Here is a 15,250-nt window from a genome sequence, read left to right as displayed (position 1 = left end):
CTAGAAATGTTAGCTGTAGCAATAAGAGAAGAAAAAGAAATTGAAGGAATTAGAATAGGCAAAGAAGAAGCTAAATTATCACTTGTTGCAGATGATATGATGATTTACTTAGAGAATCAAGTAAAAAACTACTTGAAATAATAAACAACTTTAGCAGAGTTGTAGGATATAAAATAAACCCACATAAATCCTCAGCATTCCTACACATTACTAACAAAGCCCAACAGCAAGAGATAGAAAGAGAGATTCCATTCAAAGTTACTGTAGACACTATAAAATATTTGGGAGTCTATCTGCCAAGACAAACCCAGGGCCTATATGAACATAATTATGAAACACTTTTCATGTGAATAAAGTCAGATCTAAATAAATGGAAAAATATCAGTTGCTCATGGTTAAGCCAAGCTAATATAATAAAAATGACAATTCTACCTAAATTAATCTATCTATTCAGTGCCATACCAATTGAACTACCAAAAAATTATTTTACAGAGCTGGATAAAATAATAACAAAATTCATCTGGAAGAACAAGAGGTCTAGAATATCTAGGGTATTAATGAAAAGAAATGCTAGAGAAGGTGGCCTAGTCATACCAGATATTAAACTGTACTATAGAGCAGCAGTCATCAAAACTACCTGGTACTGGCTAAGAAACAGAGTTGTGGGTCAGTAGAATAGGATAGGAACACAAGATGGAGAAGTCAACGACTATAGCAATCTACTCTTTGATAAACCCAAAGAGGCCAGCTTCTGGTCTAATAATTCACTATTTCACAAAAACTGTTGGGAAAATTGGAAAATAGTAGGGCAGAAACTGGGCATAGACCGATATCTTATACCATATACCAAAATAAAGTCAAAATGGGTTCATGATTTAGGAATAAAGGCTGATACTATAAGTAATTTGGGAGAGCAAGGAATAGTTTACTTATCAGATTTATGGCAAAGAAAAGAATTCATGACCCAACAAGAGATAGAGAGCATTACAAAATGCAAAATGGATAATTTTGGTTATTTTAAATTGAAATGTTTTTGTACAAAAAAGCCAATGCAACAAAAATTAGGAGGGAAACAGAAAATTGGGAGAAAATCTTTACAACTAGTGTCGCTGATAAAGGTCTCATTTCTAAAATATACAGGGAACTGAGCCAAATATATAGGAATACAAGTCATTGCCCAATTGAGAAATGGTCAAAGGATATGAACAGGCAGTTTTCAGAGGAAGAAATTAAAGATATCTATAGGCATATGAAAAAATGCTCGAAATCAGTACTGATTAGAGAAAGGCAAATCAAAACAACTCTTAGATACCACATCTCTCCTGTCAGATTGGCTAAAATAACAAAACAGGAAAATGATAAATGCTGGAGAGGATGTGGGAAAATTGGAACATTGTTACATTGCTGGTGGAGTTGTGAGCTGATCCAGCCATTTTGGAGAGCAATTTGGAACTATGCCCAAAGGGCTATAAAAATGTTGATACCCTTTGACCCAGCAATACTACTTCTAGGGTTGTATCCCAAAGACATCACACAAGTGGGAAAAGGACCCATATGTACAAAAATATTTATAGCGGCTCTTTTTGATGTAGCTAAGAATTGTAAATCAAAGGGATGCCCATCAATTGGGGAATGGCTGAACAAGCTATGGTATATGAAGGTGATGGAATACTATTGTGCTATAAGAAATGGGGAAGACATGGACTTCATAACAACCTGGAGAAACCTACATGACATAATGCTGAGTGATTTCTCATAAAGTCACTAGCTTCCACTTGCTCCAATCTAATTTTTAAGGTAGTATTTTCTTCAGTGGTCTTTTGGACCTCCTTTTCCATTTGGCTAATTCTGCCTTTCAAGGCATTCTTCTCATTGGCTTTTTGGAGCTCTTTTGCCATTTGAGTTAGCCTATGTTTTTAAGGTGTTTTCTTCAATATTTTTTTCAGTATTTTTTTGGGTCTCCTTTAGCAAGTCATTGACTTGTTTTTCATGGTTTTCTTGTATCATTCTCATTTCTCTTCCCAATTTTTCCTCTACTTCTCTAACTTGCTTTTCCAACTCCTTTTTGAGCTCTTCCATTGCCTGAGACCAGTTCATGTTTTTCTTGGAGGCTTTTGATGTAGGCTCTTGCACTTTGTTGACTTCTTTAGGCTGTATGTTTTGATCTTCTTTGTCACCAAAGAAAGATTCCAAAGTTTGAGACTGAATCTGAGTCTGTTTTCACTGCCTGGTCATGTTCCCAGCCAACTTACTTGACCCTTGAGTTTTTTTAGCAGGGTATGACTGCTTGTAGAGTAAAGAGTACTTTGCTCCAAGCTTGAGGGGATGTGCCATTGTTTTCAGAGCTATTTCTATACAGCCAGCTCTGCCATCCCAGCACTCCTTCTTCCCCAAGAACCACCAACCTGGACCTGACTCAGATCTTAATCCGGCTCTACGCTCCAGCCCTGATCGGCCACTTAATTCTTCCCACCAGGTGGGCCTGGGGCTAGAAGCAACTGAAGCTGTAGTTCTGTAGCTGCACCACCCTGGCTGTCTCTGGGGTGGTGGTCGAACCCCAAACTCTTTTCCCTCTGTCCCCTGCAGCTTTTCCCACTAACCTTCTCTGTTGCCTTTGGTGTTTGTGGGTCAAGAAGTTTGATAACTGCCACAGTTCACTGATTCAGGGTGCTAGGGTCTGTTTCACCTGGCTCTTCGTCTGGTCGGTCCTGCCGCCCACAATGGGCTCCACTCCCCTCAGCTCCCAGCTCCATGTGTGATAGACCTCATCCATCCACCATCCAGGCTGTCATGGGCTTGATCCCTGCTTCCCTCTGCTATTTTGTGGGTTCTGCAGTTTTAAATTTGTTCAAAGCCATTTTTTATAGGTTTTTGGAGGGACCTGGGGGGGGAGCTCATGCAAGTCCCTGCTTTCCAGCTGCCATCTTGGCTCCATCCTCCTGGAATCTTATTTTCTAGAGGTCTTTAAGATGATAATAATAGTTCACATTTAGGCAGTACAAATGCACTTTGCATATATTATCTTGTTGGACAGAATTTTATCAGGCTGTTATGATTTTGCTTGGGCTATAGTGGCTAGAATGCCATACCTGGAGTCAGGAAGACTCATGTTCCTAAGTTCAAATCTGACCTCACACACTTACTAGCTGGGTGACCCGGGGCAAGTCACATAACTCTGTTTGTCTCAGTTTCCTCATCTGTAAAATATGCCTAAGAAGGAAATGGCAAACCACTGCAGTATCTTTGCGAAGAAAACTACAAATGGAGGCACAAAGAATCAGACATGACTGACAAACGATCAAACAACAACTGATTTTGCTGTAAGATTGAAAGGCAGTCTAGGTGATCTCCAAAGTTCCCTTCAGGTTCTCTGATTTGAATATCCTCAGGTCTTTTCTGCTTTTGTTGTGTTTGTATCTAGCTAACGAGTCCATCCTTTTGCTTCCTAGTTTTTAACTGGTTCCCAAGTGAACTGCTGTGAACTGTCATTCTCATATATGCACGTCTATTATGCAAGATCTTGTTTGTTTTCAAAGCTTTCTACTGCTTAACCCTCTTGACATTTTCTAAATTTCACATACTTAGCCTTGGTTTATATAGCTTAATTCCCCCTAGACTCACAAACTCCAACCCATGACAAAAGATCATAAATTCAGAGCAGGAAGGTGACTTCTGATGGAGGTCATCTAATGCTTTATATATGAGGAAACTAAGGCCCAGAGAGACTGAATAAAGATAGTATGGGGCAGATTAAGGATTCAGTCCCAGGTCCTTTGATTCCAGATCCAATTCTCTTTCCATTCAGTATACCAACCCACCCTTGCATTTTCTTCTGCAAGTTTTTTCTCACCACCCCGTCTCTAAAATAAATGCTTGGTAACTTTCCTTTTAAAAATTATTTCTCGAATCCCTATTCTTTCCCCGTTCTTATAAAATGCATGAGATAAAAAGGATTCTTTTAAGTACATAGTGTCCAGCACACCCCCAGGCACTTGATACAGTCAGCGATGGTGGTGATAATGATTTGGTCCCTTGTGTTCTGTTTTTCAGACCTTTCTAAGCCATGGTGGACTTGTAGTTAGCTCTGCATTTTGCTTTTAGAAACATTCAGTGGAGACATTGCTAGTAAACACTGAGACAATATTGTTTATTCCAGTTTGGAGAAATGATACACAAGGGTAGCCTTGGCAGGTCCAAGGTCAAATTGCCTCATGGAACTCTTGGGTTGGATAGGTATGACATGGAGAGCAACAAAATAGATAGAAACTAGTCAAATGTGGAAGGTTATTTATGTTGATGTAGATGAGGTTATCATAAAACTATAACTGCAAAATCCCACTCTTTGTTTAGCCACATATCCAAGTATTTGTAAACACCATCCAAAAATATCTCAAAACAGTTTAGTGGAAGGAATGGACTATTTCCTACGAAGCTCAAATTTACAATTCCCTATCAATTTTCTTAACCAGTGATTCCCAGCCTTAGTTTTAAGACCTTAATAAATGCTAGATGATTGATTGATTGGTCCTATGACATTTTCTGTGACTTCAAGGGATGCTGTGAAATTCCTTTTTTTAATTACATTTTTATTCTGAAGTTAACAAATAGCAAACAGAATGAACATTTCCATATACATTATGGAAAAGAGGAAAACGTCCAAAGCAAAATCTATTTTAAATCTATTCTGGCACTCTTGGAAGTAAGTAGAGAGAATTAGTCATTAAGCAAAAATGCTACGGTGCTGCAACTTTTAAAAACAAGTTTGGTAATCAATGATTTGGAATTCATTAGTCCTCTTCTTTCCATATATTTTTGTTTCTTTCGAAGGCTTGTTTTTGTTCATTTTTACGTCGACATCTCTTTCGGAGAGTTGAGAGGAAAAAGAAAAAGAAACTGAAATTGGAACTGACCACTTTTGGTGATGATTTACTGTTAGTAGAACATCGTGAAATGATTAGAAATAAGAAGAGGTTGTTGTAAATTATCTGTGGATTTAAATTTTTTAGAATCTTATAGCCTAGATAAGGGTCTTTAGTCCAAGGGAATGGGGGCTGGACATTGTCCCAACCTGGTCCCATGGTTTTCTTGACACTCTATAAGATTACCTTTTGAGTTTGGTGGGGTCAGATGCACTGTGAGTTAGGAAATTAGTAATAATAGTGTCATGAAGCAAAAAGCGTAGGCCAAGACCCATCCATCAAGCAAGAGGAGATAGATTGGTGGTGTTGCCTCCTCTGGATTTTTTTTGCCTTTTTTTCCAAGCTAGTTAGGACCAATCATCAGCTATCAGACACCAGATTAAGAGGGATGTGGTTAAGTCAGAAGATATCTGTGTGCTAGAATAAATAATCAAAGTTGACCAAGGAAACAAATCTAGACCAATCTATCCTCCACACAGCCACCAAAATCATCTTCCTGAAGTATAGAATCGACCATGTCACTTCTGTGTTCAAATCTTTATTGGTTCAGTTGAGGATGAAATATAAACTCCTCAGCTTAGCATTAAAACCTGCAAGAATCTGACTCCAACTCACCTTCTTTACTGAATTCACACTGTTCTCCTTCATGCACTGAATCTTATAGCCAAATTGGTCTTCTTGTTGATGATCCTTAGTTTTCCAAGAGAACCAACGACATCAAGAGGTTGATGTCTTGACTTCCTTGTGAAGTAGATTTAAGTGAGGCAGAGCTGTGTAAAGTCATCAGCAGAGTCAATGAAGTCCAATGGCAAGACAAAAGTTAAGACAACTGGTGATGGCCTGGGATATAGTAGATGACTTTGTCCTTTTTAAGTTAAGGCCCCTATTGATCTGCTTTTTACTTTGTATTCCATCTCCTGCTTCTTTATGCCTTTGCATGGGAGCTATACTTTCTCACCTAGGTCTCTCAGCTTCCTGAAAAGACGAGCTCAGGGGCTGCCTCCTATGGGAAGTTTTTCCCAGTCCTCCTGGAGAGTGAGTTCTTACTCCTAAAATCCCTTACCTGCTTTGCAGGTTGTATCTCAAGGGGAATGTAAGTTTCAAGATTAGAGATCATAGATCTGGAGTTGGAAGGAACCTCAGAGGTCAGCTACTCCAAACTCCTCCTTTAGCAGATGAGAAAACAAGCTCAGAGATGTCAAATGACTTGCCCAAGGTCACACAGTGGCAGAGCTGGGACCCAAATTTAGATTGACTTCAGGTCATCCCTTTTCCCCCTCTGCCACATTTTCCACCTGTTTTGCCTTTGAAGCCCCTAGCATAGAATATTGTACAATTCAACCACCCCGCCTCTGTATTTGTGGTTTCAATGGGGTAAGGAGTGAGAGGAACCTCTCTACCAGTAAAGAATGAAAACAATTTTGCAATCTATACTTTTAATGAATAGTCTGGTGTACTAAGGGATTAAGTGACTAGTCTCAGGTTATAGTTAGTAGGTATCAGAAGCAGGATTTGAATCCAAGTCTTCCTGCTTTCTTGCTCTCTAGGCACCTCACCTTGCAAACAGATTTAATTAAATAATTGATTAAATGCTTGCTGAATTGAATGACACATTACATTCAAAGGAATCATCACTATAAGAATAATAAAAACTTTGCAAATGAAATGTGCCATAGAAAATATGATTAATCCATCTATTTTGATTTTGTTTGGTTGGTTTTGGGGGGGGGGCAGGGCATTTGGGGTTAAGTGACTTGCCCAAGGTCACACAGCTAGTACATGTGTCAAGTGTTTGAGGCCGGATTTGAACTCAGGTCCTCCTGACTCCAGGGCCGGTGCTCTACTTACTGCGCCACCTAGCTGCCCCAATCTGTCTCTTTTGGACTTGACATTCTCTAAATACTTGCATGTCAGTCATTTTTTAATCAGATCAGAAATATACTTTGTTCTGTGTCCAGTGATATCTCTGCAAATATGCCTTAGGATAAAAGAGTCCTTTACATCAGCAGAAAATAAAAAAGTAAAACTCATCTGCTTGAATTTCCGTTCTCCTGCTCTGCAATGCTGATGTTTCTGTGCTCAAAGGGCAGAGTTTGTTCACCTCGGTGTTAAGGTTCAAAGTGGGAAACCTGAACTTGGAGTACTTGAGCAGCGAAATTGGGGCAAAGGGCTATAAATGGAAGAAATGGCTTTTTCTATTTCCGAATAAATTTGGACATCTGATTTTAATTATTAATTAAAGGAATGCATTTCTTTTAGGTAAAATTCAATGATATTCTACCCAGATTGTCTTTAAAAGGCTGAACACATTTTATAATGTCAAAGAAAAGCTACTAGTAGACATCTCCTCCTTTCCCCGTGTGTGTTCTGTGTGGTCTTTTAAACAGTGCTCCATGCCCAGTCACTAAGGGAAGACCAGTTAAGGTTTAGATTATGAATGCACTGCCACTATCCACGTATATGTAAACTGGAAATAAACTGTTTTATATAGATCCTATATAAATGACAGGGTTGTATAGCTATTAATTTGTGAAAGCCTCGGATTGCCTGGAAGAGGCAAAATGGAGTCCAAGCTTGGCATCTAGGCATCTGGGGAAGGGAGAAGTGTAAGCAATAAGAGAAGATGAAGAGATATGTCAAGAAATCCACTTAAGATTACTAGCCTTCTTCAATAGAAATCAGAGAAACATCCCTAGCCTGGTTGGCAGAAATGGGTAAGACACGTTTTTTAATGAATGGTTATTGTGCCCAGACAACCAAAAAGGAGCCTCTTTTCTTCAAGGTCTAAGATTATTTAGAAATGGAGACTGGTAAATTTGGATTAGAAACTGGGCAGAAATAGAAAATTTTGGTTTTGCAAGGAGTAGGCAAGGGGAAGGCCTAGAATGAGAAATAAATAGACTTCACAATTATACTTTGTAGCAATATTTTCCTTATGTAGTGGGTACCCAGAAGTCTAGTCTCTTATCTGCAAGTGTTCAATTCAGTTTCCACTTGCACATCTTGCTTTCCATATCAAGCTAAGCTTATCATCCTTCCAAAGCCAGCTTCCTTCCCAGCTTCACTGTCAAACACACCATTCTCAAAACTTTAAAATTATCTTTAACTTATTTTCTTCTTTTCTCATTCATATCCAGTCACTCAGTCCTGTCACCTTTTTATATTGGTCCCTTCCTCTATAGTTCCTTTGAGCATTGATAGCAATTATTTATATTTTAAATATTTACATTTTCTTACAGAGCTGCAAGTAATGGAGAAAATGTTTTTCCCAAATATTTCATTTTACAAATGAGGAACCTGAGACTCAAAGGTCATGTAGCTAGTAAATAGCATGTGCTGGGATTTGAACTCAGGTCTTCAGACTGCATCAAGTGCTTTTCCTACAATACCTTGTATGCTACATATTTAGGACTTAATACCATTTGAGAATTTCTTCAATGTTCAGGGCTATTTTGTGCCTATTAATTGTCTCTTCAACTAGATTGTATCTTGGGCAAGGATAGGCTCTCACGTTTTCTTCATATCTATCATAGAACCTACCACAATGCTGAGAAACTAGCTACAAACATAATAGGTACTCAGTATATACTCAATGTATATACTACATAGACTAAGTCGTTAATCATTTCTGGAATTTTAACATATCATTTAAGTGAGACAGTGCTGATGACTCATTGTTTAAGAGGATTGCCCAGGAGATATAGATGTTAAAAATAGATATCTCCAACCTTTCTCTCTGACCCTTGGGGTATCAACCCTCTTACATACGAAAGACTATCTGATCCAACCCTGTAAGCTCACCCACAAGGAGGAGGGCCAGAATGTGAGGAAAACATGATGTGTCCCTCCCAACTGCTGTTCCCGGGTTTTGCCACGCTTTCACAAAACTAATCAATGTCACTGTCTTCTTGGTCTTAAACATCTCTTAAAATATTTCACCTGGGATCCTCTGTGTTGTCATACAAACATCCATGTTTGTGTGAAAGAATTTCAGTAGACCATTATCTTAATGCTGTATTTTTCCTCTTAAAATTATTTTCATATAAAGAAGTCTTTGGGCATTAAGAGGTCACATTTCAAAATATTACTAGCACTCCTTGGTGGATAGCATAATTAATAATCTTGAGGCTTGCCAGTATCACAGAAGAGGGGTTTTCATTTGGGTCAGGGTTGTTCTCAATAAAACTTGGGAATCACATTTTGCTTGAGGGAACACTAATTAAGAGAGGGTCCTAGACTAGCTATTGTTTTTTTTGCATATTGTTGCCCTGTTGATTTCTGGTTAACAATACCATAATTTGAGAGAGGAGACCTTGTAATCTAACACATCTGAACTCACAGAATCTGAACTCTCCTACATTGTGGATTTGGGTTGACATTGTAGGGAACTGATTTCATGGAAGGAAATTCAGCACTGAAATGAAAACAATAATGCAGTTTTATATTTTTCAAAGTGCAAAAATAATAGAATTCTTTAACAACACTTTGCAGCAGCAGCGCAAAATATTAACAATACACCAAAGGAAGATTCAATCCCATGATTCAGTATTTCTCTCCTGGCCCCAAACAAATGAATGAATCTTGCTTTGTTTCTGATTGTCACTTAGTTGGCCATAATAACAGAAGTTGAAAAGTAACAAACAACAGGGTTAAGTACAAGAGTGAACAAGGTTGTACAGCTTTATAGGATCCAGCATGAGAAAAAGGCAGAGTAGGGTTCTTTCATTTTGAACCAACTACCTCACAATCTAAAGTGTTTTGATTGGGAAGTGGTATACTCAGTTTAGGTTTGAACAATATTATAGTAGTCCAAGAAATATTCAGTTTTTATTATAGGCTCTTTTATTTTGTAACAGTTACTTCAGGAGTTACCACCCTTTGGTCACAGCATCTTATTTTTTTTTAAGCAAGAAAAAGTCAGCTACTTTCTGAAGGAGACTAGAAATAAAAAATCAAATTGCTTAGACAGGTGTTTAAAAAAACTAGCTAGCCTCAACACTCCCATACATTTCATAATGCATAGGATATTGGTATATCTTCCTTAAGTGTTGTTTCTTCTGTTCTGGAGGCACTGACTTCTATGGCCAGAGATCCAGTTGCAGCAGGAGACGAGACAGCCTACAGGACTTGCTTTCTGGCACTTATGGCAGAAGTTTATGGCAATGATTCCATTTTTAAACACCAAATACAGAAAATATTTAATTTATGAAACACACAGAGTGAAAGCAGTTCACATTCGCTTGGCCCCACTCTGAACGTTGACCAGTGAAAAGTAGATGCCTTTCAGAGCCAGCAGCTGTTGGTGTGTTCCTTGTTCTTTGATCTTGCCATTCTGGAATACCACAATAAGGTCAGCATTCTGGATGGTGGAGAGGCGGTGAGCAATCACAACACAGGTACGACCTTCTCTGGCCTTGTCCAGGGCCTCTTGGACAACCTAGTCAGTAATTACATACATGGTTATTTGTAAGAGAAAATTCACTTCTAACTTGTAAATTCCTTCTCCTTCAATATTCTTTCCACTTCATTTCCCTAACAAAATGTATTTTGCTTGTGGTTTTGTGTCAGTGAGATGTAACACAGATTTTACAAAGCTAAGAACTGGGTAGGCAAAGAGATCATTTTACAAGTAACATACATTTTTTTGCTTTTGTTTTTAAGTACTATTTTATTTTTCCCAATTGCATGCTAAAAGAATTTTTAACATTTTTTTAAAAATGTTGAGTTCCAAATTCTCTCTCTCCCTCTGTCCCTTTTCCCTCCCTCAGATAATAACAAATTTGATATAGTTACACATGTACAGTCATAGTATACATATTAATATGTGTTTCTCACTCTTACTGAATTCATCCCACCATTAAAAACATTAGAATATCTGTTTTCTGAATTTGCTACCATCTTGTGTTTGCTTTTGTATAAACCAAGGTTCTTGGAAACCTTTTGGCCTGCCTTAGTAGCAAAGTATGTAGGAGAGTTTGGATGCTCCAATTCCACCAGGTGGTTTTTGAAGCAAGTTTTCTCTGAAAGCCTGGAATAATCCTTTGCTATTTGCAAGTTATGGACACAGCTCAAGAGATTTGTGTGTACTTGGTTTCCCTCCCACACAAAATATAACAAAAAAACAATAACAACAAAAACAAAAGTGATCGCTCTATCCTTAGTCCTAAATAGACTGAAGTTTTGTGACTGTCTCATCCTCTCTGTATTCAGTTTTAGGTCCTATGTTGAATATGACAATTGAGAATAAGAAATGAAGAATTTGTAGAACTCTTATAGCAATGGAGTTAGGTGTGCTGTATAAGGAGCAAAGGAGTCAGTTACCACTACTATGGTTCTCAACATCTGATTTTCCTGGTTCTACTGATTGAACATTTTAAATGGTAAGAAGATTCCTTTGATACCATCAGTGGAGGGAACTCCTGGTAGAGGTGTAAGCAGTTTCTTCATCAATGAAGAGCAGCAACACATCTGTAACTCATGCCTAGGTCCCCACTTGTTGGGATAATGAATGTCCCCAAAGTGGTTACATGTATTCAAATTCACACTATTTAAAGTCATAATTATATACGAATAGGGTCATAGGTTGTAGCCTATGCTACAATGGACATATGCCATTCAAATTTGAATAATGTGACCACTTCAGGGAGATTAATAATTCCCATTAATGGGAACCCAGCTGCAGAGACTTAGAGAGCTGAGTGGGGCACTGAGTCTTTAAATAACTAGCCTGGGGTTACTATAGCTACAGGATGTGCTGTAGGCAGGAAGTCTTTCTGATTCCCAAGACTAAACTTTTATAAGCAGCTAAGAGGTGAAGTGGGCCTGGAGTGAGGAAAACCTGAGTTCAAATCCAGATACTTACTGGGTGATCATGGGAAGTCACTTAGCCTCTTGTCTACCTTAGTTTCTTCAACTATAAAATAGAGTTAAGACAGCACCTAACTCCCAACATTATTGTTAGGATGAAATGAGCAAAGTGCCTAGCATGATTCCTGGCATTCAGTAGGGGTTTAATAAATGCGTGTTCCCTTCTGTTTCCTTCATGCTACCATTCCAATCTCTATGACTGTGAATATACTAAGTATTCATAGTAAAAGAACACGGGCTCTTTCAGAATGTGAATAAGCCCATTCAGAATTCAGAATAAGCCCATACCTTTTCACTTTCTGTATCCAGTGCTGATGTGGCTTCATCCAACAGCAGGATCTGAGGGTTTCTGATGAGTGCTCGAGCAATAGCAATGCGCTGTTTCTGACCCCCTGAGAGCTGAGTTCCTTTGTCTCCCACCCTGGTTTCATATTTCTGTGTTTAAAGATAAATTTGGTTAATGTGAAAAAGTATAGATGCTAGTAAAAATGAAAATTAATGTCTTGACAATGAGTTTGCAGTAAAAGAGACTTTGCTTCTTGAAGTTAAATTAAAAAGAACAAATCATTGTGACAAATGCCAGTAAAAAGGAAATTGTTAATATAATAGAAATCAACAAGACAGAAATAATAGAAATCAACAAGACAGAACAAAAGTATAACTGGACCAATATATAAAGAGCTTTTCGAAAAGGTCAATAAAATGGACAATTTACAAATTTAATCAGAAAAATGGAGAACAAAAAAAAATCAAATTACCAAAATCAAAATTGAGAAAGGGACTGATCGTAATGAGTCAAGAGATTAAGCCACACCGGTCTATGCCAACAAAACTGAAAATTTCAGTAACAGCTCAAATTAATAAAATGCTTTATATACAATGTCTTTGATTTTCACATCAATGCTGTTTGGTGGTATTATTGTTTCTGGTTTAAAAAGAGGTTAAGTGCCCTTAAAATGTGTTTATTGTGATCAATGGTCAGTTCGTCTATTTATACTATGAATTCAAAGACTGTTCCTACTGTTCTATTATTAATCCAATCAATAAGAAAAACTTGAAATCACATGATTATATCATTTGATATACTTTAATAAGAATACAAGCATACATTTATGTTGGAAACAGTGTTTATAGGAATAGAAAGATTTTTCCTCAATGTAATTAAACATATCTTCTGTATTTACAGGAAATCTGCCTTATCTGAGGATGACCAGAAAAAGGCCAATTAAAGTGGATCTGTTCAAAAGCAAAACCAAAATTTTTGAGTAAATAGTGAAGAAAGGGTTCATTTGAAACTAAATAATGAAAAACTAAAACTTAGGAAACTTCATTTCAACTTATTTAATAAAATGCATTAAAATTGCAAATTTATATTCTTACAATGAGCAAAACATATGTGAAGAGATATTCTTCACTTTAGGTTACACCTTAAAAACACAATTATAGGGAAGGTTTGGTGGCTAGGTGGCACAGAGGATAGAGTGCTGGGCCTGGAATCAGGAATACTCGTCTTCCTGAGTTCAAATCTGGCCTCAGACACTTACCAGTTATATGGCCTTGGGCAAGTTACTTAACCCTGTTTGCCTCAGTTTCCTCATCTATGAGCTGGAGGAGAAAATAGCAAACCACTTCAATATCTTTGCCAAGAAAACCCCAAATGGGGTCACAAAGAGTCTGAAATGATTGAAAAAGAAATGACTGAAGGGGCCATTGGAACAGAAATATTTGCACCATTGGAAGAGAAATATTTGAGGGTTTCATCAATGTTTTCCCACAGACTAACAACCAGCAAGAAACAACCAAAAACAATGGCAGGATGGATCGTGGTGTTAATCAGGGAGGGATGTTGGTATGGGACTCGTTTTTAACAGGTAACTTCATTAGGAATACTTTTTGTTTTATACTGATCTTTGCTTCTCTGTCTTTGCCACTTTTAGGTAGCTGGTGTGATGAAATCCACTGATGAAAAGCTTGCCTCAGAGTCACAGAGACTGGGTTCAAGAACTGCCTCTTAAACTTACTGGATTATGTGACTCTTGTAGGCAAATCACCTTCCCAGTGCCTTAGAAGCAACGCTTTAAGAGTGAATTGCAGGCAGCTGTTGATCGATATGGAAGAGTGAACTTCCTCACTAGGAGTTCCCTATACCGGTCAGTCAATAAATACTTATTAAGTACCTCCTCTGTACCAGGCACCAAACAAAATTACAGATCTAGTTAAAAACAAAAGGACCTACACCTACAAGGACTAGAATAATGAATATCTATCCCTCTATCTGAAATAAAGATAGCTAGTATCATATGCAATGGAGAATTGGAAACATATGTATCAAAAAGACAGGGAAAGCTGTTCACTGACACCATCATTATCCTACATAGTTTTAAGAATGTTAACTATAGATATAAGGCAAGAAAAAAAGAAATGAAAGGAATAAGCATTATCAAAGAAGCTCTCTCTATTTGGTGAGGATAGAAAGGTATAATTAGAAAATCTCAAGAGATTCAACAAGGAAGTTAATCAAGGCTTTTGAAAGATATCAGGACGTAAAATATAATTCCCCCTCATATTATACATCACCAAAAGAAATCAGAAGGGATGGACAGAAATATAAATTCGATTTATAATTATTAATAAAATATAGTGAGTACTTAAGCATATCAAGGCATGCATAAGAACTATAGGAAGATAAGTATAAAAACAATTTTAACAGAAATAATGGATGAAATAATTAAAGAAATATCCCATTTGTGGCTGCATCAAGTCAAATGTCAGTACGACCCAAATTAACTTGATGCAATGTTAATAATATGCCATAGAAGAATTTCATAGATTAAGTAAATGCTAACAAATTTCTATCCTAGGTTTGCATGAAATGATGAAAAGGGGAATGAGCAGAACCAAAAGAACACTGTATAGAGTAACAGCAATATTGTTTTAAGTACAATTTTGAGCGATGATGTCATTTGACTATTATAAATGCCCAAATTAACTACAAAGAACCTATGAAGGAAGATGCTATCTGTATCCAGAGAAAGGACTGATAAATAGAAGTATGTTTAGAATGAGTTTGCATATATACGTATATACATATATATATAGACACACATATACACATATTTTATCTAATGTTAGTCATCTCTGGGTGATGGGGGAGGGAAGGAAAAAAAGGAAAAAAAAGAAATTTTCATGATTACTATAAATTTAAAAGGAATAGCAAATTGTACATGATAGATTTACAGTTTCATGTGCAATTGTCTTTTTCTATTCTACTATGTTATGGAAATGCTTGTTTCATTACACAAAATAAAATAAATAAAATTTTCAAAAATGAAGAATAAGTAGACAAGAGGGGAATTATGGGGGAGAAATTAGAAAAGGAAACATTCATCGCCAGGTTTAATTCAAATTACACTATAAAGTAGGTCATTATCAAAATAATTTGTTTTTGAAAAAATAGATGAATG

General features: G+C 37.1%; 1 protein-coding gene across 3 annotated transcripts in view; it reads right to left on the bottom strand.

Moving 5' to 3' along the window:
• LOC118849937 (ATP-dependent translocase ABCB1-like) overlaps positions 1–15,250 on the bottom strand; it is a 496,364-nt gene that overhangs the window by 119,043 nt on the left and 362,071 nt on the right. For 2 of the 3 annotated variants that reach the window (XM_036759041.1, XM_036759042.1), the window contains 2 exons: positions 12,075–12,221; positions 9,505–10,356 (listed from right to left, as the gene is read on the bottom strand). The exons of the other annotated variant lie outside the window; for it this stretch is intronic. In XM_036759041.1, the coding sequence (XP_036614936.1) occupies positions 10,150–10,356; positions 12,075–12,221 (354 nt within the window). In that variant the 3' untranslated portion in view covers positions 9,505–10,149. Of the gene's footprint in view, positions 1–9,504; positions 10,357–12,074; positions 12,222–15,250 lie in introns of those variants that run through there. 3 annotated transcript variants of the gene reach the window in all.

The sequence above is a fragment of the Trichosurus vulpecula genome, chromosome 5 (genome assembly GCF_011100635.1).
Source record: "Trichosurus vulpecula isolate mTriVul1 chromosome 5, mTriVul1.pri, whole genome shotgun sequence".
Lineage (NCBI taxonomy): Eukaryota > Metazoa > Chordata > Mammalia > Diprotodontia > Phalangeridae > Trichosurus > Trichosurus vulpecula.
Note: the sequence above shows the minus strand (reverse complement) of the source record. Positions and strands in the feature narration are given on the sequence as shown.